General features: G+C 51.0%; 1 protein-coding gene across 6 annotated transcripts in view; it reads left to right on the top strand.

The window, feature by feature from the left end:
* Window positions 1–16,130, top strand: part of ACSL1 (acyl-CoA synthetase long chain family member 1) — a 136,191-nt gene extending 120,061 nt beyond the window's left edge. For 4 of the 6 annotated variants that reach the window (XM_037128775.2, XM_037128778.2, XM_037128779.2 and 1 more), the window contains 15 exons: window positions 19–51; window positions 175–226; window positions 737–810; window positions 3,171–3,248; window positions 3,316–3,393; window positions 5,080–5,214; window positions 6,920–7,054; window positions 7,751–7,846; window positions 8,509–8,581; window positions 10,144–10,232; window positions 10,972–11,088; window positions 12,795–12,938; window positions 13,877–13,978; window positions 14,080–14,151; window positions 14,500–16,130. In XM_037128775.2, coding sequence (XP_036984670.2) covers window positions 19–51; window positions 175–226; window positions 737–810; window positions 3,171–3,248; window positions 3,316–3,393; window positions 5,080–5,214; window positions 6,920–7,054; window positions 7,751–7,846; window positions 8,509–8,581; window positions 10,144–10,232; window positions 10,972–11,088; window positions 12,795–12,938; window positions 13,877–13,978; window positions 14,080–14,151; window positions 14,500–14,640 — 1,419 coding nt within the window. In that variant the 3' untranslated portion in view covers window positions 14,641–16,130. The remainder of the gene's footprint in view (window positions 1–18; window positions 52–174; window positions 227–736; window positions 811–3,170; window positions 3,249–3,315; window positions 3,394–5,079; window positions 5,215–6,919; window positions 7,055–7,750; window positions 7,847–8,508; window positions 8,582–10,143; window positions 10,233–10,971; window positions 11,089–12,794; window positions 12,939–13,876; window positions 13,979–14,079; window positions 14,152–14,499) is intronic. The other 2 variants (XM_037128776.2, XM_037128777.2) reach the window with 2 other exon arrangements.
* Window positions 16,131–23,475: the final 7,345 nt, after the last annotated feature.

Below are 23,475 nucleotides of genomic sequence, written 5' to 3' on the forward strand. Positions count from 1 at the left end.
TTTTCTCTTCTAATTAAGGACCTGGGACGAGCAAACAGGAGGAAGCCCAAGGTAAGATGCTGCGTCAGACCCTGCCCAGCCTCCGCGTCTGGTTGTCTCGGAGTAGATGTCTTGGGCTTTCTATTCTGATTTCTCCCACCTTTTCCTTGTTCTTTTTTTTTTAACACGCTGTAGCCTCCAGCACCTGACGATCTTGCAGTGGTCTGTTTCACCAGTGGAACCACAGGTAAGTTTTGCTACGGAGTTGCTTCTAAGTGGGACCCCGAGGTGTCTCCTCCCCGTCCCCATTTTGGGGTGACTTACCTGAACCGTGGATGGACTTCAGGTGGAAGAGACGGAGGTGTTTCAGGCTTTGTGAGACATGCTGAGAGTCTGAGCATGTCGCATGTTTCCGCAAACGTTTACTGCAGGCGACGCTTCATCCATTTTCCCGAGGCAAACTGTATCAGTGATTTACAGAAATACAAAAAGGCTCCTGGTTTTCTTCTCTTATTGCCACGCACCCTCTGAAACGTGCCCATTTTAGTAGAGAGTGTTGCAGATACGAAGTTTCACTGAGAGGATAGCAGATCGCTCGGGAATTTAGTGGTACCCAACATTTGGCTTTCGGGGTGTACGGACCACGGGAGGCATTCGAGGCCCTGCTCACGTGTAGGGTTCTGGGCCTCCTTTCCACCTGTCCCCCGTGGACACAGCTGCTGTCCTCTGACTTCGCTCTGCTCGCTGTGTCCCTCAGGCAACCCCAAAGGAGCTATGCTCACCCACCGGAACATAGTGAGTGACTTTTCGGCTTTTGTGAAAGTGACAGAGGTAAGCTGTGGGGACGGTGCTGTCCTCCTTCGTGGGCACTGGGCAGTCGGCGTTGGGCCTCGAGAACGAGAGCGGTGAAGGCAGCGCCCCCACACTGAGTCCACGCTGCAGGTGGACTCTGAGCCGTGGAGAAGGCCCGACCCTTCGTGCCACGCTCTCCCCTCGTTTCTGCTGTGGGCTCTGACCATTCCGAGCATGGTCAGCGCCAGCTCTGACCATTCCGAGCATCGGCAGCTAGAATGTAGCGCAACTTTGGTCAGGAGAGGACAGAGAAGAACTGACTCTCTTGTGCCTTTCCCTACTATCCCTGTGTGGAAAAAGCAATTTCTTTACATTGACAAGGAAATGTTAAATGCTGCTGAAGGCTTTTGAATTATTATTATTTATTATGGTCGGTTCGACTTCCCTTTTATGAGAAGGACTAAAAGCCTCGGACTTCAGTTGTTCCCCAAGTACCTGAGTCAGCCTGGGCTGCCGTGGCAAAAGAGCACAGACTGGGTGGCTTAAACGACAGACATGGGTTTTCTCAGAGTTCTGGAGGCTAGAAGTCCATGGCCAAGGTGCCCACAAACTTAGTTTCTGGTGAGGGCTTTCTCCCTGGCTTGTAGATGGCCACCTTTTCACTGTGCCTCACCTGGCCTTTCCTCCCATGCACAAGGAGAATGAGAGAAGTTTCCAGCATCTCCTCTTCTTACAAGGACACCAGTCATTCTGGCTCAGGGCCCCACCCTTATGACCTCACTTAACCTCAGTTACCTCCCGGAAGGCCCCGTCTCCAAATGTAGCCATGCTGCCTTAGAGCTTCTCCGCGTGGATTTGGAAGGGTGGGGGTGACATGACGCGGTCCCTGGTGCCGAGGGTATGTTTCAAACTTGCCTTTTAGGGAGTTCCCTCTGAACAGTATAATGCCTTCTCTCAGAGCCTTCGCACATGCTGCATAATTTGCTACCTCCATCTCTGGGCAGGGCCTATCTGTGGAGGGAACCTGTGCTTCCTGGGCTTGGAGAGCAGGCCTGTCAGGGGGGTGCTGCAGAAGGGCCGTCTCACTCCCGCTCCCACTCCTGCTCCCACTCCTGCTCCCACTCTTTGAGTCCCGACTGCCTCTCTGGGAGTATACTTCCCAAACAGAAGTCAGCAGTTAGTACCTCACCGAAGGAGAATTTTAATTTTCTAACTGGCTTTCAAAGAAAACTAAGAATACATCAGTAGCTCATTGAGGCAAACGATTCTAGAACTTTGTTTAAAATATCGTATTACCGGAGACATTTGCAACTTTGTGAAATTTCTAAGCATGTTAATGCATATTATTTGTTAGGCTAAATCAGAACATTGAAAACCGTAGATATTATCAAGTCTGATTTCCCATTCTATAACATTTGCCACAGTGACGTACCAGTTGGAATGCAGGTCATACTTGCATAAAGTTAACCCCAAATTATAGCCTGTTCAGGCTATATCGGATGCTTCTAAGACTCCTGCATTTGTTCAGGCCGGGGGCTCTCGCCAATGACCACATTATTATGAAGAACTGCCCGGCTCTGGGGCGGGGTGGCAGGGTTCAGAAGTGGATGCACCCCCAGGCAACTGACAGTGCCTTCATCTCCTGGTTGGTGTGAAGCAGCTGCTGTTGGCAGCCCCCTGTTTTGGCCAGAACTCTTTATGTTAGTAACAGGAACACTCCAGGCAAACCCTCACTGTGCTTGGCCATAAGTAAAGTCCATCCAGAGCCATGAAATGGAAGCCAGATGTCCAGACTTCATCCAGACAGGGACCTATTGCAGCCAGTGTTTTCTAGGAAAGCAACCCCCCTGGTGCCAGATCAGGGCTTGTGTTAGACAAGTGGGACTATTTTCCATGGCAAAGGAGGCCTTTCTGGTAAAGCTGTTGATCAGACTGAAATCCCCCAGATGCACTTACACTGTAGATGAAAGGAGCTCGGAAATCCAGTGTTTCTCATCTCCTCTCCCTCTTTCCCTTGCAACCTAAAATGCTGTTTTATGGTGGACTGGGTCTTGGGTTTCTGACCTCTCGGTGGAACTGAGCTGGCTGGGTGGTGGGGGACTGCCATTCTGAAATAATAAACAATCAGAGCACACAAAACTTTAGCACCCCAATCTGGACAGAGTTTTCCCTATTTCTGACGAACGTGCCAGGCGCACCTACTTTGTCATTGGAAATGACCTCCACTCTATCCGAGTGACTAAAGTATTGCTCTGCATCTCATCCCTGGTGGCAAACGAGGGCCGATCATGAGCCCGGGCCGTTTCCCCTCGGTGTTCAGGTGTTGTGTGCTCTACAACAAAGCAGAAAACTGCCGGGATCTTAACGCCTCTCCACCTTGCTGGTGTCTTCGCTTGCAGAACATTGTCAACCCCTCCCCAGACGATGTGCTGATCTCTTTCTTGCCTCTTGCCCATATGTTTGAAACAGTTGTCGAGGTAAGGCAGTGCGCTGCGTATTTCTCTCCTGCTCATTTGTCTGTGTCTAAGTTGTTGTGTTTTACAGAAAGCAATTGTCCTGAATGGCAGTGACACACACATTTCCTACCTACCACTTGCACACATGTTTGAACAGCTCATGCTGGTAAGTCCGACGTGCACACTGGCACGCGGGCCTCGGTGCCCGCCGAGGCCCGGGTTAGAAATGGGGCTAATTATTTGCCAGAGTGCCACTTTTCTTCTGGGTCTGGATACTTGAACTTCAGTCATTCCTTTTAAAATCAGAAGCTTGGGCTTTTGAATGATATGCCTATGGACATGACTCCAGAAAGATTAACTGTAAAAGTAGAAATTTTAGGAATACCATCTGATAGAACCTAGTGAGGCCTCTGCTCTGTGAGAAGTCTCTCCTTTTGTATTGTGTTTGTTCATAAATGCCCGTGTGGGCTGAAAACGAATTCTCTCACCAAAATTCGAAGTGACCTTGGAAAGGCAATGGTCTGGAGCTGACCTTTGCCCGGGCTCCCAGCGCCCAGCTGCGTGCCTTGTTTGGAAACCAACCGAGAACCACTTTTTTCCCTCCTGGACAATTCTGGGCTGTAGACTCATAGGGAAAACGAGCACCATCCACTCATTTAGACACGTTTACTGAGCAGCACCCACATGCCACGCCCTGCGCTAGGTATTGGCCACAGAAAGGTGATTAATGGAGGGTCTACCCTCTGATTGGCTGCCTGCTGCCCTGTAGGACTTATTTACCCCTTAAGGACCAGGGATCATTAGATCCCATCTTCTCTCTGTTCCTTGTGCCTCCTGCACACCTCAGGAGAGCTCGTGAGCTTATCAGGTGATGTCAGATGAGAGGATAATGGATCCTATGTTCCTGGCGGTAGTTTTGGAAGCAAGCCTGGGAGGCTGGCCACAGTGAGGAAAGCCTCCTGAGCATTAATTTTTTAACAATGAACCATGGTGTGCCTTTCTGGCGGCTTCTGCTTCCCGGCCTGAGACCAGGTGCACTTTCGTTGCATCATCTTCTGAATCCTTTTTGTTTTTAATCCTCATCCAAGGATACGTTTCTTGACTTTTAGAGGGAGAGGGAGGGAAAGAGAGAGAAAGAAACATTTCTGTGAGAGAGAAGCATCAAGCGGTTGCCTCCCGTTTGTGCCCAACTGGGGATCAAACCTGCGGCCACCGAGCGTACGGGGCTGACTCACCAACCAGTCGCGTCACGCGGCCCGGGCTGAGTCTTTCTTTCTGAATCTTAGAAGAGGCAGACTGTTTGCCAGGTGCATGGGGCTTGCCAGTACAGTCGGCCTCCAGTGGAGAAAAGTCATGCAACAGATTACAGCTGAGTGACAGGCCATGCTGGTGTGGGGTACCACTGGTGTCTCAGCCCCAACGTAGTTCGTGGTTTTTTTAGACATTTTTAGTTAGATTCAAGTAAAAGAAAATGAGACATTGATAAGCTAGGACTGTGTGTAAGTAGCTAAGTTTTTGTTTGGAGAATAAATTATACCTAAAGTTTCTGGAAGACTAAAAATATTTGGATTATATAATAACATGTCATTCAGTCGACAGATTATTTATTTATCATGAAGCTAAACTAGCAGAACCTCTGTGATCCTCACCAGAACCAACATACCCTGGTTTATGGCCAGGGTACAGTGACCGAAGAATGCGAGAACAATTTTTTTTAAGCTGCCTACACGTAGGAACTTTGAGATCTCTGGAAGCAGCTCTGAAATGCTGACACAGAAGCCTTATTTGTCTTTGTGTGGTGCGGCCGCTGCTGCAGGGCTGAAACGCGGGTCGTGTGTGTTTACCTCCCTAGTGTGTGATGCTGTGTCACGGAGCTAAGATAGGATTTTTCCAAGGAGATATCAGGCTGCTCATGGATGACCTCAAGGCGCTTCAACCCACGATCTTCCCCGTGGTCCCAAGGCTGCTGAACCGGATGTTTGACCGAGTAAGTCCTGAGCACCACGCAGAGGGCAGAGGGCTGGGCCTTCCGCGTGACCTGGACAGTCCCCTTATCCCGCAGAGCTGTAGTTCATGGTGCTGTGACACGGAGTACAGGCACTTAACCCAGAGGGACAATGCAGGTGTCAGATGGAGGTGGTGTCCTTTCATTTTTCTTAAAAGATTTTATGTATTCATTTTTGGAGAGAGCGGAAGGGAGGGAGACAGAGAGGGAGAGAAACATTGATGGGTGAGAGAAACACTGATTGGTTGCCTCTCTCACACCTGAACTGGGGACCTGGCCCCCAATTGAGGCATGTACCCTGACTGAGAATTGAACCGGCAACCTTTTGGTTCACAGGCTGGTGCTGAATCCACTGAGCCACACCAGCCAGGAACATCTTCTTTTTATAGTTAACTCTTTGAGCCTCTGTTTTCTCATCTGTACAAGGGACTGCTGCCCCCACCCCCTGCTGAGTGTCTCATGAGGCTGCTCCTTGCATCACTATGAAATGGTTTTATAAATTGGGAAGCTCCATGCACCTGCGAAATGTCACTCACTTAGCCACCTTGCGAGAAGTGCCTCCCTCAAAGCAGGAACTGAGCAGGCCCCCGTTCTGAGAGGCCATCCCCACGTGGACCGTGGGGCCAGGGCTGCGTGGGGTGTGTGTCCCCCAGTGAGCCTGGATGGGGCACTCAGTTCTCTTTAATTGCAGGCATGCCTTCTGTCATCTGTGAGAACCTACTCATTTTTTAATGGTTCTTTTAGAAAAAACTTACGCGAACTGCTCTATTGAAATATAGTTCACATCCCATACAATGTACCCACTAAAGTGTACGGTGTAAAGGTTTTCAGTACATCCTCAGAATTCTACAGCCGTCGTACAGTCCATCCTAGAACGTGTTTGTCCCCTCAGAAGGAGCCCTTTGACCTTCCCTTTAGCTGTCATCCCCACCCTGCTCCCCGCCTTCACCACAAAGCAAAAATCATCTACTTTTTGAATCTAGAGATCTGCCTATCCTGAACTTGGCCATGAATGGAGTTTTGCAACATGTGTTCTTTTGTGACTAGCTTCTCTCACTTAACATGTTTTCAAGGTTCTTCCATGTTGTAGGGTATAGCTCTACTTCATTCCTTTTTTTTTAAGACTTTATTTATTTATTTATTTTTAGAGAGAGGGGAAGGGATAGAGAAGGAAAGGGTGAGAAACATCAGTGTGTGCTTGTCTCTTGCACACCTCTCACTGGGCACCTGGCCAGCAACCCAGGCATGTGCCCTGACTGGGAATTGAACCAGCGACACTGGCTCACAGGCCCGTGCTCAACCCACGGAGCTACACCATCCGGGTGCGCTTCATTCCTTTTAACAGCCAGACAGTATTGCATGGTACAGGTGTAACACCTTTCGTTTATCTCTTCGTCCATCAGTGGGCACTTGAGTTGTTCCCACTGTTTGGCTACTATGAATACGCCACCGAGTTTTCTGTGTGGACACATGTTTTCATCTCTCCCGGGTAGACACCCAGGAGCGGGATTGCTGTACATTGTAACCCTGTGTGTTTTCTAAAGCCGGGCCACGTAGTGTTTCTACCAACAGAGCGGGGGCGGGGGGTCCAGCCTCCCCGCATCTTTTCCAGCACTCGTTACTATCTCCCTTCCTGACGCTAGCCATCTCAGTCACCGTGAAACCTCTTCGTGTCTCCACTCGGTAGATTTTCGGACAGGCAAACACCACCCTGAAGCGATGGCTGTTGGACTTCGCCTCCAAGAGGAAAGAAGCGGAGCTGCGCAGCGGCATCATCAGAAACAACAGCCTGTGGGACAAGCTCATCTTCCGCAAAATACAGGTGGCGGCCCACTCGCGCTGGTGGCTGTCACGCGAGCTACGAGCTAACTGGGGTCTCAGGTTTTCCATGCGGTCTCTTTTTAACAGAGATGTGTGCAGACGAGAGAGAGAGAGAGAGAAGGACACATTTGTATCGATTCGGGCACATTTCTAAAAATTCAGGACAAAGCCATCACATAAACCTCAGGATCCAAAATACACCAGAACAATATCGTAGCTCTTGAGGGCAGAAAGAAATCAGGATACTGTAACCTTTCTTAGTCTCCATTAGGTTTTATTTTTCTGGAGCATGAGGTATCACTCTTGAGGTAACTTTTTAGGCATGAGTGGTAAAGAATAATATACTAGTCTAAAAAAAAATGCCGAAAGTGTGGTAGTTGCCACAAATCCACCACAGTCTTGTTCTAATCCCTTAAGATACCAGCAAGTGGGGGTGCTGGTCGATTTGATTTCTGCACCAGTTAAGAGCAAAAGGTAGGGTCTCCGGTGGGAAGGAAACAAAGTCTGTTTCCGTCCCGCCTGAGTCCCTCGTGTGGATGCCTGTGAGTTCTCGGGCATCGTGAGTCCTGTGCGGCGTGCAGAGAAGGGGCTGGGGTTTGGGGAGTGGGGTGCCAAAAAAGCATCTTTGAGGAGCCCACTGACTTCCAGCCATTTAACCCTCCTTCTTCTCTCCTTCCTTCCCCTCCTGTCCTCTAAGTCGAGCCTGGGAGGGAAGGTCAGGCTGATGGTCACAGGAGCTGCGCCTGTCTCTGCCACCGTACTGACCTTTCTGCGGGCTGCACTTGGCTGCCAGGTGAGCCAGCTCCCCTGCACTTGGCCGTCCCAGATGTCGTCATGTCCAGAGCCTGCTTTCCAAGAGCCACTCTAATGCTCCCCGTGTGTCTCTTGTCTTTATTCAGGAGATCGTGTTATTTCTAGGTTGCTTAGAGAAAGCAGCTTGTGTATTTCGACCCCTGGCAGGGGAAACATGTGTCCGTGCCCACGGCTGCATCGTGTCCTTGAAGGGAGGGTGCAAATCCTGCCTTTAGAGTCAGGCAGGAGGGGCTGGGTTGGTCATAAGCGATGGCCAAGCCGCACAACACGCAGAGAACCTGTCTAGTTAGCAGAGCCCACTTGGCACTCAGGGCCTGTGGGGGCGGAGCCTTCCCCCGGGCAGCTCTGGTGCAGCGGGCCCTCCCCGGTGTCAGCGTTCTCCCTCGCGCATGCGCAGGGTGCGAGGTAGGGAACAGACGTGGATGAGCTGGGGTTGGTGCGAGGGCGAGGATGTTTGGGTGCTGCGTTGAAGCACAGTGTGGTATCGGACGGATTTACCAAACGAAGTTTGGGAAGAGGTTCCTCCACAACGGGCCCCACTCTGAAGGTGGAGGAACTTAGCTGTGCAAAGTTCAACTTAGCTGTGCAACCTCCAGCAAAGGCGTCCCCTTTCTAATGCCCTTTCGTCTCTTGGTGCCCCAGTTCTACGAAGGCTACGGGCAGACCGAGTGCTCGGCGGGCTGCTCCCTGTCCATGCCCGGAGACTGGACAGCAGGTACAGTTGCTCGGTGGGACAGTCCTTATGGACATCTGTCATTCAGACTGGAGTCAAGTCAGTCATGCGCTGGTTCACTAACCAACTTCAACAAGGGTTGTGTCTCAGATGATTAGGCCTGGGGTACCCAGTCCTGTAAATCGGGGAGGCATGTGGAAAACGTGGCAGGTTGGGGCATGGTTTTGAGGCTGTGACTGTAAAGCTGGGTGGCAGTCGAGCCCGCCGCAGACCCTGAGGGTTTTGGCTGTAAGAGATGCCGCCTTTACACCCACTTCAGGACGTTTGGCCCAACCGAGCTATGGGGTCCACCGATTTGCTGGTAAATTTTAATTAAATTTCTACTGTGTGCTATGCTAGATGTTGAGACTACAGACAAAAATAAATGCAGATCCTTTTTCCTAAAAAGACAAAGTGGAGACAAATATCAAAATAATTGGATGAGTACCCGTCATGGACGAGGTTCCTTGTTAGGGACTTAAGGTGTATATGACGTGTACTTCATCCCAATGACATCCCCCTGAGATGAGTCCTGTCATCTCCCAAGGACATGATTGGCTGTGGGCTAAAAGGCATGGCAATGATGTGTGAAAATTGGCATAGCATCATCTCGGGAGCCAGAGTCCCTGCCCAGGCCTGAGTGCAAAACTTCCCGCTCTCCCCTGTACCAGGCCGGCATGTCATACACTGCGATGACTTAGTCCCCTGGTTTATTCGGTGCTTTATAAGGGTGAGCACTGCGTAGCAACACAGACATGAAGTATCTAGCGTGATCTAATAGCACAATTCTGCTGGGTTTGGCGCTAACAGTCTGTGAACCTTTTTCATCGTGTTTAATTTTTAACCCCTGGTTCCTTACCAGCTAAGGACCTTGGAATAGGGATCTCTTTAAGCTGAACTTATTAAAATGGAGGAAGAATTATTTGCGATGCTTTGGCAACATACCTCATTTCTGTTGGCTTTGCCTTGGGAAGTGAACCTAACACTGAGACCATTTTGGCAAGACAACTAAGCTATCTGTAGAAAGAAGCATCGTCCTGTCTTCATGAACTTAAACATGAAACACGGTCATCCATTCTGAAGGAAGGAAAGGCCACATTGTCCCAAACCAGGGGTAGGTGGGAGAAAAGCGAGACCTGCCACGGCTGCCTCTGCTCTCTTACAGAGAGTAGGGACATTCCAAAGCCTTTCTCAGGGCGCAGTGGCAGAGCATGGGCAGGGGCCATCGCACCAGAGGGGCCAGGGCAGCACCTGTAGGCGGCTTGCTTCCAGGTGTTTGTGGAAACCCTTAAAATCAGCAGCCACGTGTATACTTTGAAAGGTAACTGAGAGCATCGAACATGGGAAAAGAAAGCCCCTGGAAGACTTTTGGATGTTTCTGTCTCTGTTCTAGGTGTCAACTCTCTACATGAATTTGCCAGAGGGAGACTCTCTCCCACTGCAGAAACCACCAGTTGTTATACCAGCAGTTCTTCCCATGAGGAGGCTTACTGGTGATAGAAATAATTCGGCCCAAGGACAGTACAGTCCCATCACGAATAACTCTTCTTCGATTTCACATACAGGCCACGTCGGGGCCCCCATGCCTTGCAGTTGGATAAAACTGGTTGACGTGGAAGAAATGAACTACCTGGCTGCCAAGGGCGAGGGCGAGGTGAGTGGGGCCCGTCGTTCCATCCTCACATTCCTCTAAAGCTGCCGACAAGCGCGTGCGTTCCCTAGCACAGCCTCACGTAAAGCCTTTGAGCCCCCGAGCTGCACTTCGCTGGTGATCCTGCAGTCAGACAAGCTTCTCTTTTCAAGTGCATTTATGTTTAGATCCCAGAGGGGGTGTTGGACGGAGCCACTGATGCCTGTTTCCTACCAGACATGGTAGAGACTGGGGCCCAAGATGGAGCAAGGCTCCAGTGGCCTGGGGCCTGGGGCAGAGCTCCTGTCTGCCCTTTGCCCCGGGTGCCGGCCTATCAGTGAGCTGCCACTAGTGGGAGGAAAGTTTAATTACTTCAAAGGGATTTCGGCGCCTCTGGGGCTTTCCAGCGGGTTACACCCCAGTTTTATCGAGGTGTCATTGGCACACAGCTCGGTAGAAGTTCAAGGTGCGCACCCAGCATTATGACTTGACTTACACGTCCTGCAAAAGGGTTCCCGCTGTGAATGTAGCTAATGTCTGTCACCTCGTGTAGCTACAAAAAGAGAGGGAAGCTGTTTTTCTCCTTGTGATGCAAACTGTCAGGAGCTCCTCTCTGAACAGCTCTCAGATCACCACTCGCAGTGCAGTGTGAGCGCCGGCCACCAGGCTGGTGCCTCTCTTCTGACAGCGGGAAGCTGCGCCTTCTGACCGCGCCCGCCAGTGCCCCCGGCCCAACCCCCACCCCTGCCTTCTTCTCCCTCAGGTGTGTGTGAAAGGGCCAAACGTGTTTCAAGGCTATTTGAAGGACCCAGCAAAGACAGCGGAAGCTCTGGACAAAGACGGCTGGCTGCACACGGGGGACATTGGGAAATGGCTGCCAGTAAGTGGCCGAGCCCCTGCTCCCTCGTGGGCACATTCACCGCACGGTGGCCTGGCCCCTGCCCCACGGCAGCGGGCCCGGCCTTTCTGTCTCCCTCTGTCCTTGCCCAGGGCTGGCGTGGACGCCTCCATGTTCTGCAGGACACGGGCCTGCCCCTGTGGGGGACTCTCTCGTTACCTGTGGCAGGAATGTTTTGTTTTGATGTTTGACATCCATTCTAGTTGCTGCTCCCTGCGTAACGTCCACAGAGACTGCGGCTTTTTATACGTCGATAGTGCACCGCGGTGTGGAGGCCGCGGCGAAACGGGGTGCGGGGCTGCCGCGCGGGTGGGCAGCCGTCTGCCGCGTGTGTCTCTTAAGTTTGTCTTCGGTTAAAACCGGGCAGGCACTTCACCGATTGGATCAACTCCTTCCAATTTAGCCTCGGGACCGCTGACTGGAGAGCCGTTCCAGAAGCCACCCTAGGAGTGGGAGGCTTGGGCAAGAAGTGGGACCCAGAGAGCTGGCCCATTTGGCTGTGGTAACAGCCACTGCTTTTGAAACCTATTGCTGTGTTGATTGCAAGCACTAAAATGCCTTACATAATGTTTGAAAGATTTTATTTATTTATTTTTAGAGAGAGGGGAAGGGAGGGAGAAAGAGAAATATCTATCCATTGCCTCTCACACGTCCCCAACCAGGGACCTGGCCTGTAACCCAGGCGTGTGTCCTGACCAGGAACTGAACCGGTGACCTTTCAGTTTGCACCCAAACCACTGAGCCACACCAGTCAGGGCCAAACGCCTAATGTAATTTTCATTATCGTGTATTGTTTGATCCTTATCAATTTAAGGTGCTTAATACCATGACATTTTTTATTGCTTTGAAAAATGTCCCCCTAATTAACTCAGATTTCAGACCATCCAAGCTATTTAGAAATAAATTAAGTCCCTTGTCCCGGGTTCAAGAGGGATTAAGTGTCCACTCTCATTCTGGCTCAGAGAGCACAGCTCACAACCTCTCTGGACCCCAGTCTCTCCTGTGAAGAATGGAGAACAGGCGTGGACAGAGAGAGCCTAGGAAGTTTCCAACAGATGACTTTTGGGAGCACGACATTGATGCCAGGGTCGGGGCAGGTTGAAGGTCGAGTGGGCATTGCTGGCACTTGGCAGGTCCGGGCCAGAGAGTTAGTGTCCCCACAGTTACTATGTGGGCAGTTGATCGACTCTTCCCCAAGGTCCAGAAGCTCCCCCCGCCCTTCCAGGCCCCGAAGCCCTAATAAAACAATGAAAACCCTGCCTTGGGCTTGTAAAAGTTTGCTGAGCCCCTGGGGCACCGGGGGAGGGTGAGTCTGAGTCTGTGTCTCTGCTCTCCTGGAACCAAACTCCGCTGCAGACGTGCGTATGTGTCCCTGACTCAGCTGTAAGGCTATAGGCGTGAAGCCATGCTGAACGCAGCAGGCAAAAAGCTGCCAATGGGCTGACGGGGGGTGCAGGGGAATGAGGATGGGCTCCGGGCCCCTCCTCTGTATCCCTACTTGGCTCAATGGCCCTGGGCAAGTTACTTAATTCTCCAAGCCTTCGTTTTCTTCTCTGTAAAATGGGGTGATAACAGACTCTGCCCGAAGGCCTGAGGACTAAGTGAGTAAAATGCCCTGTGCTGGGTGTGACTGAGCCTGGGTGGAAGCCCACCATGGCCCACTCACAGCCCCCCTCTCTGATGAACAGAACGGTACCTTGAAAATCATCGACAGGAAAAAGCATATATTTAAACTGGCACAAGGAGAGTACATAGCACCTGAAAAGATCGAAAATATCTACCAGCGAAGTGAACCTGTTGCGCAGGTGTTTGTCCACGGAGAGAGCTTGCAGGTAGGTGCTTCCTGAGCTGGGAGCTCTAGGGGCAGGCGTGGCGAGTGCTGGTCTCCAGCGACAAGTTTGCGATGACTGTGAAGTGACATTCTCATCTGACTGCTGGAATGGGAAGGAGGCACTATTGGCTTTTGCTGTTGGGCGCTTCTTATTCAGAGAAGTTTCTTCTCCAAATTTCCACATTTTTATTTTACCCAGAGTGATGTGACATACCAGGAGAGGTGGGGTATAAGGTCCTCGGGAGTGGGTAAAGATATGCTTCTAACTTAATGATGAGGGACGATATCAATATGTGGATCACAAGAAAGTTGAGAATTGTCAAACATATTAAGCCCAACATAGTTATGATATGCCTCCTCAATCATCTTCGAGCAAATGGTGGTTGTGAGCCAACATCAAGTTGAAAACCAAGACCGATGTTGTAGTGAAACATCTATTTGCCAAAACACTGGACCAGTAGCAACCAGGGAATAAAGAGGCCTGGTTCCCTGAGGGGTCGTCGTGTCCTAAACCTTGAGGTTTCTAAGTAACTTTAGAAGGTTTTCTTATAAGGGAGTGCACCTATTTTTCTTACTATGCCTTTGATTTTTATTTATTTCCCTATTCTCTACCATCTTATTTCCTTATTTGAGCCTGTTTTATTTTTTAAATATATACACAAAAATAAATAAAAATTGGGGTTTTGGGGTTTTTTTAGGGTTTGATTCCCAGTGGTTCTTTTAAGACACTTACTATAAAATTCCTGATGCCGTCCCTATTTTAGAGCCAGGAGTCCTTACCCTGGGCTCAGTGGCCCCCCCAGGCGGGCAGTGCATCCTGGAGAGAGGGTCTGTAACTTTCACCAGCTTCTCCAGGGGTCTCAGTGCAGACTCATACAGGACCACCCTTGTAGAACACCTGGGTCAAGCTATGTAGTCACTGACTTGTCTGTGTTAAAGGCATTTCTCATAGCAATTGTGGTCCCCGACATCGAGACACTGGGTCTCTGGGCCCGGAAGAGAGGGCTGGAAGGGTCTTTCGAAGAGCTGTGCCGGAACAAGGTGGGTGCAGGAGCTCGCGGCCCCCCTCCGGGTCTCCCCGTGGTGTCCCGTGCCCGGTGCAGGAACCTCCAACCCAGGAAGTTTCTGGTTTCTCTTACCAGGATGTCAGAAAAGCTATTCTGGAAGACATGGTGAGAATTGGGAAGGAGTCCGGACTGAAAACCTTTGAACAGGTAAGACTTTCATAAAAGAACATGAATTCTTGTAGGACAAGTTTCTGACTTGAAGATTCTTTATGAGTAGGTTACAGAAGATGACCTAGAGAAATCGTGAGGGATGAATCATGGCGTGGGTTGGTGCCAGGGTGGTGGGGCGGTGGGGAGTTCTTTAACCGGGGTGGTCCGGATACAGCCCTACATCCTACCCTGAGAATAAGCCACCGTCTCGCAGAGGGAGAGTGTGGCCGGGCCAGAGGTCAGGGGATGGTTTGGCAGTGTACGGGGCTTTACCCCCTTGGGTGGCTCCTCAGACCCAAATTTCTGCCATCCCCTCTCCTCCTAAACAGCCTTGTGTATTTGCAGGTCAAAGGCATTTACCTCTGCACTGAATTATTCTCTGTCGAGAACGGCCTTCTGACCCCAACGATGAAGGCTAAAAGGCCGGAGCTTCGGAATTACTTCCGGTCACAGATAGATGAACTTTATTCCACCATCAAAGTTTAACGGGAGGAGGAAAGCTCAGAAGAAACCACACACCTCCACGATCTTCTTCTACTGGTGGCCTTCACGTCGGTGACTTTGATGACAGCGAGCGCGCGGAAGGGGAGGAATGTTCATGCCTGACTTGTGCACTTGGGGTCCTCATCACAGGAGCATTAGAGGAAGTGGGACACTGCCTTACGGTCACCTCGCGTGGCAGACCATGTGTATATGTGGACATATAGATATATATACATATGGTGACACACAATTTCCAAATCGAGCCTTAAAAATTAAGGGGGAACTGCAAACGTGCGAAGTCATTCTCGACCTTCCTCAGTTCAGAAGGCGGGTGTGAGCGCGTCCACCTCCCTGTTTCCGTAACCGAGGAGTTAAGACTTGGCTGAGAGTCTGCTGCTCTGAGGAGTCCAGTGCACTGGAAGGGAACTGTCCCTTACGAGCAACTGTCCCCGCTGGAGAGTGTCACAAGTGGACCAGAGATTTTTTTTCTTGACCCCTGTCACCCTCCCTTCTGCCTCTCACACACACTCTCACCCCTCTTTTGATGAAGGCCGATGAACCCCGTATTTCTTCACAATCCCCGCATCTCCCCGTGGATCAGAAGGTCCCCAGCGAAGCCAGGGACAGGCCAGGTCAGCACAGTGCAGATGCCGAGTCTCAGACGAGCAGCTCCTGGCCGGGCCGAGCAGGTTCTGGCGGCCACACAGCAGATGCCCCCGGAGCCTCCTCTGCCCCAGGGATCGTGGACAGAAATCCGCCTTGGACTCCGCAGTGAAAGCAAGCATTTCCGGGAAGAACTAGTTACCCAGAACGACCGTGCTCAACTGTGACACCCTCATAACTGTCCACCATCGTCACTGAACCGTCCCTCTGTCTGTGATGGCCAATGGGTTTTTAATGTGGTTTTCATATCAAAAGTTCATGTTGTGATTAACTGGCCTTTCCCCCAGAATAAACTCTCAGGCAAGGCATGTCTTTGGTGATATTAAGGGGGTAGATAGACTTGGGTACCTGCGGAAATGGACAGTAATAAACAAACGCTTCCCTGTCATGCTACCTGATTTCCGTGAAATGTGTTTGACAAGCCAAAATTCTAGGGTGTAGAAATCTGGAAAACTCGTGTCCTGGGGTTAACCACCCCAGGGATTTTTTTGTTTTTTCAGTTAATTTGGGAAATTAGCAGCTCTTCACTTGACTGCAAGTCTTTGCCACACGCGCCTGAATCACGCTGCGTGGGAAGCGGTCGTTTCTGGGTGTGTGAGAGTACACGCGTCACACGACGTAGGGTTTGCACTCAAGAAGCATCACTGTAGTAACACTGTTGGGTAGCCTGACTTCGTACGTGTGTTCTTCACTGCACAGAAAGTCAATAATTTGTCACATTGGGGTTTTGAATGTTTGCTTTCAGTGTTGGCTATTTCTATGTTTTATAAACCAAAATGGAATTTCCAAAAACAATGAAGGAAACCAAAATAAATATTTCTGCATTTCAAGCGAGTGGAGCCTCTGTTTTCGGGCCACGGGTGACAGCAGGGCAGCCGTGGACGCGCCCCAGCCACGGGCCGGTGTGGATCTGGGCCTCGGGCGTGGACGCGCCCGCTCCTTCCCCGGCCTCCTCCTGCAATGCATCACGTTCTCAGGCTCCCCCGCCGCAGCCCTGCCGGGCGGTGCAAGAAAATCACGGTCGGAATAATAGAGGAGATTTTCTTGAAAATGCACATTGTTTGCTGGAAAACCATGGTACGTTTCGGGGGAGCATTGGCTGTACTTGGCGGCCCTGGTGGGTTGGATTCTATTTTAGTCTCTCACTGGTGCAGAAGCTGAGAGCAGCCCCCCCTTCTGTTCCCCTCCCTCCCCATCCCACGCCGTCCTTTGAAAGATTCTCTCTTCCATTGGTGTTAATTACACCACCTCCGACTCCTTATATAATCTCTTGTGTTTAAGCCCATCTCCCTCCCTCCACCCCCTACCTCTTGGGTTTGGTGTGGCCACGTTTGCTGGCTTCCTCTGAAGCTCGAGCCCCAGGCACATGCTGTGCGGAGGCTCCTGGCCCGCCCTGCCTTTTCATCTGAGCTCCGAACGCCTCATCCTGCCTTGTCTCGCCTTCCTCTTCCTTTGTTTCCCTTTCCCTTTCCTTTTCCCTCTCTTAGCACAGAACACAGCGCTTGGAAACCAGGAAGTTCTCGCTAAGTAAGTCTTGTTTGAATAAATACCTGAAATTTTGAACAAAACTCTTCTTTGGAATGAAGTTGATACACATACTGTTTTTGTTTTCCTTTTGAAGAGTTATTGTAAAATACACACAGCATTTACCACCTCACTCATTTCGAAGTGCACAGCCGAGTGGCATTGAGGAGGTCCCCCCGTTGCTGCGTGGCCGTCCCCGCCGTCCATCCACAGAGCCCATGCACCTCGGAGACCTGAAACCGAGGCACCTGGAATCATCCCGCCTTTGTCCTCTGGGGACTGGCTCATTGCACTCAGCACAGTGTCTTCACGGCAGGGGGGATCCCCCGCCTTGGGGCACGGTGCAGTCACCCCGACGCCCTCCCTGCAGGCCCAGCTGCCACACGACCTCTCTGTCCGAACTCAGAAACGCAGCTCGTTTCGAAGCACACTTGGCGTTTGGTAGTTCTGTACTTCTGCCCTCTGTCAAGTGTTAAGTTACTTGGAATAATACTAGTGACCGAAATGCGTAGAGGGCTGCCCCACGCCAGGCACCGCTCTTAGCGTTTTACTCAGACGACCTGTGTGATGTGTGTCAGCCTTCAAGCCAAGTGCATCCATTGTCCCCATGTTACAGACGAGGCCATGGCCGCACACCAACAACGGGATCGGTGTCATGTGCCTGACAGACTCGGAGCCGGGAAGCCGGGCTCTGCACACTGAGCCTCAGCCTCACACTGTGGGCGTTTCTCGTTTGCCTTTGGCGGTGAACTTTCTGACGAAACGTCATTGGATTGTTCTTGGCGGCAGCTTCAGTGCACGTGGTTTTGATTCCTAAGGGTTTTTCTTTGTCACAGCAGAGCTAATACCACTTCACAGACATTTAGTTTGGTTTCGTGGCTTATCAGAAATTAAATATGGCTGCTCTCCGTGATGTTGATGATCTCAGGTGCTTGAAGGACCAACACTTTGGCAGAACCAGCTGCTCTATCTTAGCAGGAATGTATATGTAACACATAGGGGATCATGGCCATGTGGCAGGTTCATAAGTTCCCATGGAAGTTCTCGGAATCAACTACGGCAGCAGCAATGGCAGCAGGGATTGCAGACTCACTGTGGGCAGGGCACTACGATCATTCTTTACTTATGTTCTCATTTCATTCTCACAACAACCCTGGCGGGCCAAGGGGCTTCATCGGGGAACCTGGGGCCTGCAGTAAAGGAGGGCCGCTAACCGGGCCCTGGCATCCTTGCTATTTGATGGGAAGTTAAAGAGGGAGCTGGCGAGGGAGATTGAGAATTGCCTGCTGTGGAGGGAGGTGGGAAACCAGCCTGTGATCTCCCTGAAGCCGAGAGAGGGAAGTATTTCAGGAAGAGAGGGAGGGAATCGGTGCAGCCGAAGAATGGAATGAGGCGGGGACAGGGAAGGGCCGCTGCCTTCAGCAAGGGTGGCGACATTGGCAATAGTGTCCCACAGGGTAGGGAGACCAGAAACTGGCTGGGAGCAAGTGGAGGTGTGAACGGGGCCGTCAGGGAGAAGGCTGGACTGCTCTGTGCTGACGTCTCACTGTGAAGGAAACCAGATGAAAGGCTGGTGCCTGGGGAAAGGTGGGAGGCTGACAGGTGGCCTGCGTTTGCTGCTGGTGGAGGTTCTTAGGATGGAAGACGCTAGAGCATCTCATGGTGTGCCCTTGAGAAAGGTGCTGGAAGGGAGGGAGAATGCAGGGAAGAGGGGGAAGACTGCTATTGTGAGAGGCCAGGAGGGTTGAAATCCACAGTCAGGTTCAGAGATGGGCCATCAATAGGGCACTCCTTCCATTTCAACACGAGGTTGGGGTGGCAGTGTTGGGAGACAGAGAATGGGGAGCTGTAAGTGGAGATGTAAGCAGACCCACGGTGCCTGGAAACTGCTCTCTTCCACCGAAGTATCACTCCCTGCTGTGGATGAGAGCATGGAGCCCCAGAGAGCTCAGCTCACGTGTCCTGGCAACTAGCACAGTTGGATGTTCCGCCCTCAGGCCTGTCCGTGCCTGGGGCGCCCATTTGGCTGTCCCTTCCTCTCCTTGGCATGGTGCCCTGTGCCCCGAGCATCCGCAGCACCCAGTCCCTGCATCAGACGGGTTTTCTTCCTTAGCTAGTCCTCAAGTGCAGCCGAAACCTGCACAGCAAATAGACCTGTTTACCATCTAAGTCACATCACAAGGCAGAGCAGAGTCAATATCTCAGACCCTGGCCTTTGTGTGTTTCCATCCAGATTTCCAGCACTTTCTTCTTTTCACACCAGGTCAGCAGAGAAGCCTGCCAGCCCGCTCCTGGTTGCTGGGTGGAGCAGGTGGCTGAGGGGGGCAGGTCCCGGCAGCACCCGGAGAGGTGAAGGCGGTGGGTCTGTTCAAGGAACAGACTGGAGCGCCCCCCTCCCCCCATTCCTCAGCCACCAGCTCCCTCCGTGGACACATGGAGAGTGGGTGGGCATTGAATCTGACCTCAGGGGCCTCTCCAGAGGGGGGTTCTCAGTACAGAGCAGACCCTCGGGGCTCCGTCAGCAGCGCTGCCCAACTCAGGTGAGCTGGAACCTGCAGGTGCAGACCGAGCAGGACCCCCACGCCCCACCCCCGCTGTCCTCTCACCCTGGGTCCTGGAGCAGAGGCCCACACCTGGGAGCGCTTGGAATTCACTTCCTCGCTCAGCATGGGTGCGTGGGAAGTTGACTCACAGTTCCTACTACCCATATATTTAGCATAAAAAGAAATCCAGATTTTTCCCTTTGCCTTTTAACTCCTTCGCACTGCGTTGCTCAGATAGCAGTGCGAGGAGATGAGTTCTGCCCCTCAGCCCTGTTCTTCAGGTGCTGGGGGACTCTGTTCTTGGTTGGAAACGGGGTGGGGGTGTGTGTTCACAATTGTATTTTACATAGACGTTATCAGCCAGTCTCTTCTGTTGAGATTTTTAAAAGTGGGGAAGGGGGTGCGGTGGGCGTCAGATTTCTCTAACAGACTATTAGGGCTGCTGCGTTTCCCCCAGTAGAACCCCCGGGCAGGCTTCCTGCTTCTCCTGGCGTGTCCCGATTGAAGGGTGAGCCAGGGGCGCGCCGCGGAGCCGGGCTGCAGGGCCGCGTAGGCACCGCACGCTGCAGAGGACCCACCTGAAGCGCGTGGGAAACCAGTCTGCTCACATTCTGCGTCAGGCAGCGTGTGCAGACGACACAGAGGGACGCCTGCTCGGGCTGCCTGGCTTTCCCACACCCCAGATACTGCCGCCCTCCGCCCTGCGGCGCTGCGGCGGCGCCCCGCCCCGCCCAGCCGAGGTGTCCCTGGGCCCGAGATGTGGGAGAAGTCCCAGGGCTGCCCCAGTTGGCCGCAGCGCCCCCAGCTTGCTGAATGTTTCTCCTGTCGCCTGTGAAATCTGTCCAGTGTCCTCCGCACCTTATTCCTACAGCCCTTACAGGACCACTGCACCTCCTTGTCTGTATTGGTCTGTAGGAACTCACTCCCCGCCCCCCTCTGCTGCAAGAATGATTTTTCTAAGTCACAAGCCTTGTCACGTGATCCCCCTGCTTAATCGCTCAGAGGTTTCCTGGTGTTCTCACACCTGAACTACTTAGAGGGGGCTCCTCAAACTTTATCGTGCGTCCTGTCCCCTGGGGAATCTTAAAATTCAGATTCTCATTCAATAATCCTGGAATGAGGCCTGAAATTCTGACTTTTGAATGTGCTCCCAGGTGATGCTAATGCTGCAAGGAACTGGGGGTTCCCTGCCCGCCTCCCTAGCCTCCTCCTTCGCCACATCCCCCAATCGGCTGAGCCACACTGAACCTGTTCTAGCTCCCAGAATGCTCCATGCTGTTGCTCACTGCTGGGACTTTGCGCATGCCTTCTCCAAGGAGCAGCCTCTTACCCTGGCCTGGCTGGCTCCTACTCCTGCATTTCACTTGGATCGTAGCTGTCACTTCCTCTAGGAAGCCCTCTTTGATTCTCCAAGCCCAGGAGAGAAACTGTGGAGCATGGTCGAGGCCGGCTGTGGTGTGAGGTGGAGGGGAGGGTGGCAATGATCTTTTTATGCTGTGACAAAGGTCAAAAGGGAGCGTGAGTGAGCCTAGGAAGAGCAGCAGCCAGAGAATGGGGGCGCTTTCCTCCTGGAGAGGGTCCTCAGAAGGCTTTTTGTGTCACCAGGGGCTACAGAGAAAAGGCTGTCTGACCTGAGCGTGTGCGAAGGCTCAGCATCTGATTTCAGCCCAGCAGAACAACCGCTGCAGGAAGGACAGTAGTTGCCCGGGACTCTCGGAACAAGGTCAGCCCCAAAAGTAGTGTCCACGTGAGCGAGGTCATTGAAAACTTTTCCAGAAAGTTCTTTTCAACCACAGCTTGGGTGAGAATCCTGGAGATATGTCTCTACTGTAGAAATCCCATTCCAAAACCCTTTCCCCCTTTTCTCAAGGAAATATTTTACTTTGGGCTGTCATTTCATTTTATTTCCTCTGCTCACTTGAGTTACAGGAGTACTTCCTATGCAGGTTGGAAGTAGCTGTTCCTTTGCTAGAGAAGTCCCAGCGTTTTGCTAGAATGCTCCTGCCAGGAGTCCCGACCAGCCTCTCTCAGCCCTGCAGGGCACTGGGAATGGAATCTTGAGACATGTGACCACCGCTGCCTGATGTGGGGCTCAGACCTTTTTGCCATGTGATCTCAGCTTGGGTAGGAGCAGTGCCAGTTAGGTCTGGAAAAAGTAGAACATTAGTTACAGGGCAATTAAGTTCAGTCTCTGCCTAGAGCCAGGGAGCTGTCAGAAAGCATGTGACAGGGGGAGCTGTCTCATGTCACTGCCATTTGCTGCAATGGAAAAACCTTTCTGCCCTCCAACTTTAATAGACACCAAATAAGATGTCCTTCCTGAATTTCAGTTTTTCTGAAAGGGACCATCCAAGTGACAGTCTCCCAATTCCTTGCCTCACCCTCCCCCCCCCCCCCCGTGGGGGACACTTCAAGTGTGTTTTGCTGTGTCATAACTACAAATGTTGAGCAGTTGGTCTGTTTAAAGCAGATAATGACTTTAGTTTCTTCCAGATGAAAACCGCCAAGGTTAGTGGCTTATTCCCAAGCACCCAATAATTTTTTGGTACTGTAGAAAGTGCAAAAAGAAAGTTAGGAAATCTGAGAAGTAAATTATTTTCTTTTTCACACCAGAAAATCATTCTTTTTTGGCTTCAGGAAAACATACAGGAATGGATTTGGTAACTTTGGGGAGAGAATAATGCCCAAGAAGGGGGAAATAAATTGAGCAAGGGCATTGAAGACATCTAGTCTTATTCATCTTGAACTTTGAGCTAATATTTACAGTATCTGCAAATGAGTAGCTCTGGTCCCAAAATACATTTTCGAATCTCCTGTTTCGTTCTTTGTCTGACCTCTAGTGGACACATGCTGAACAGAAAATTCAACCGAAGGGTTTTCTGGGAGAGAGACAGAGAGGCCATAGGAAGGAAATAAGGTCTTCTAGGTATCTAGATGCCTACGTATTGTTTACTCGTTCATGACAATGCTGTAAGAAAAACACAATTAGTCTTGTTTCTATTCTCATTTAAACATCAAACTAATAATCCCAAAACTTGGAACTGACGTATATATCCCAATGGTTCTGTTTCTCAGGAAAGCCCTGATACAGCTGGGTGCCTCACCAAAGCTGGCCCAATTGGAGGACATCTTAGGCATTTTCCTGGCAATGCCGATATACAGCATTTCTGTGAATGGTGGAATTCAGATGTGTGACTCGGAAGGGCTGCCAGGTGCAAGCTCTGAGCCAGAATCCTAAGATCTAATGCAGGTGCTGCCACTACTACCTGTGGGACCGCTCCTTAGTCTTCTCATGTGTTCAGTGGGATTAGGGTACCAACCATATAGGGGTGTTATGAAAGGGTTAAGGGGTCTAATAGAGACTAAGCACTCACAACAATGACTGGATCATAGTAAATGCTCAATAAATTCAAGGGATGAGGATGAGGATGGTAGAAATCAGCCTGTGGGAAAAGGTAGCATACCAGAAGGGCACGAAAATGCATTCAGAACCCTGGTGGCTTCCAGATCAAACTGAGCTTGACAGCCATCCTGTCTCTGGACTTCTCAGTGACATGAGTCCATAAATTCCTCTATTCAGTAAACCTGGTTTGGTTGAGTTTTTATTTCCATCCTGAGTCCTGAACCTCTTCTTGTCTTTTCAGACCCATTGCACAGAAGGTTTGACTACAACCTTTCCCAGAAAAATGAAGCTGCCTATTGACTCTCTTAGGGGCCCATCAGCGAGAACAACCTTCAATTCTTCAAAGGTGTTTTCCTCTTCTCTTGCAATTGCCCCAGGGATTCTTGGGTGGGGTGAACAGGCACCTTCCTGAAGAGGAATCAAGAAGGATCTATAAACAATGAAAAGATGACCCGCTCAAGGGAAATGCAATTAAAAAAAAAAAAAAACAACAGGATACTATTTCAGCTCATTAGTTAGGTAAAAATTGAAAGCATTAAAAATTCTAAGTATCAACCAGTACATGGAGTCAAGGGGACTTTTATGTACTGCTGATGGAGGTGTAAGTTGTAGTCTACAAAACACCTGTAAAAATTAGCCCTTATCATGTAAAGCTGAAAATTCCTTTAAAGGATGAAGTGATAACATTACTACTGCGTCTACCGC

The sequence above is a fragment of the Artibeus jamaicensis genome, unplaced genomic scaffold, assembly GCF_021234435.1.
Source record: "Artibeus jamaicensis isolate MK-2021 breed Jamaican fruit bat unplaced genomic scaffold, CSHL_Jam_final scaffold_833, whole genome shotgun sequence".
In the NCBI taxonomy this organism is placed as follows: Eukaryota; Metazoa; Chordata; class Mammalia; order Chiroptera; family Phyllostomidae; genus Artibeus; species Artibeus jamaicensis.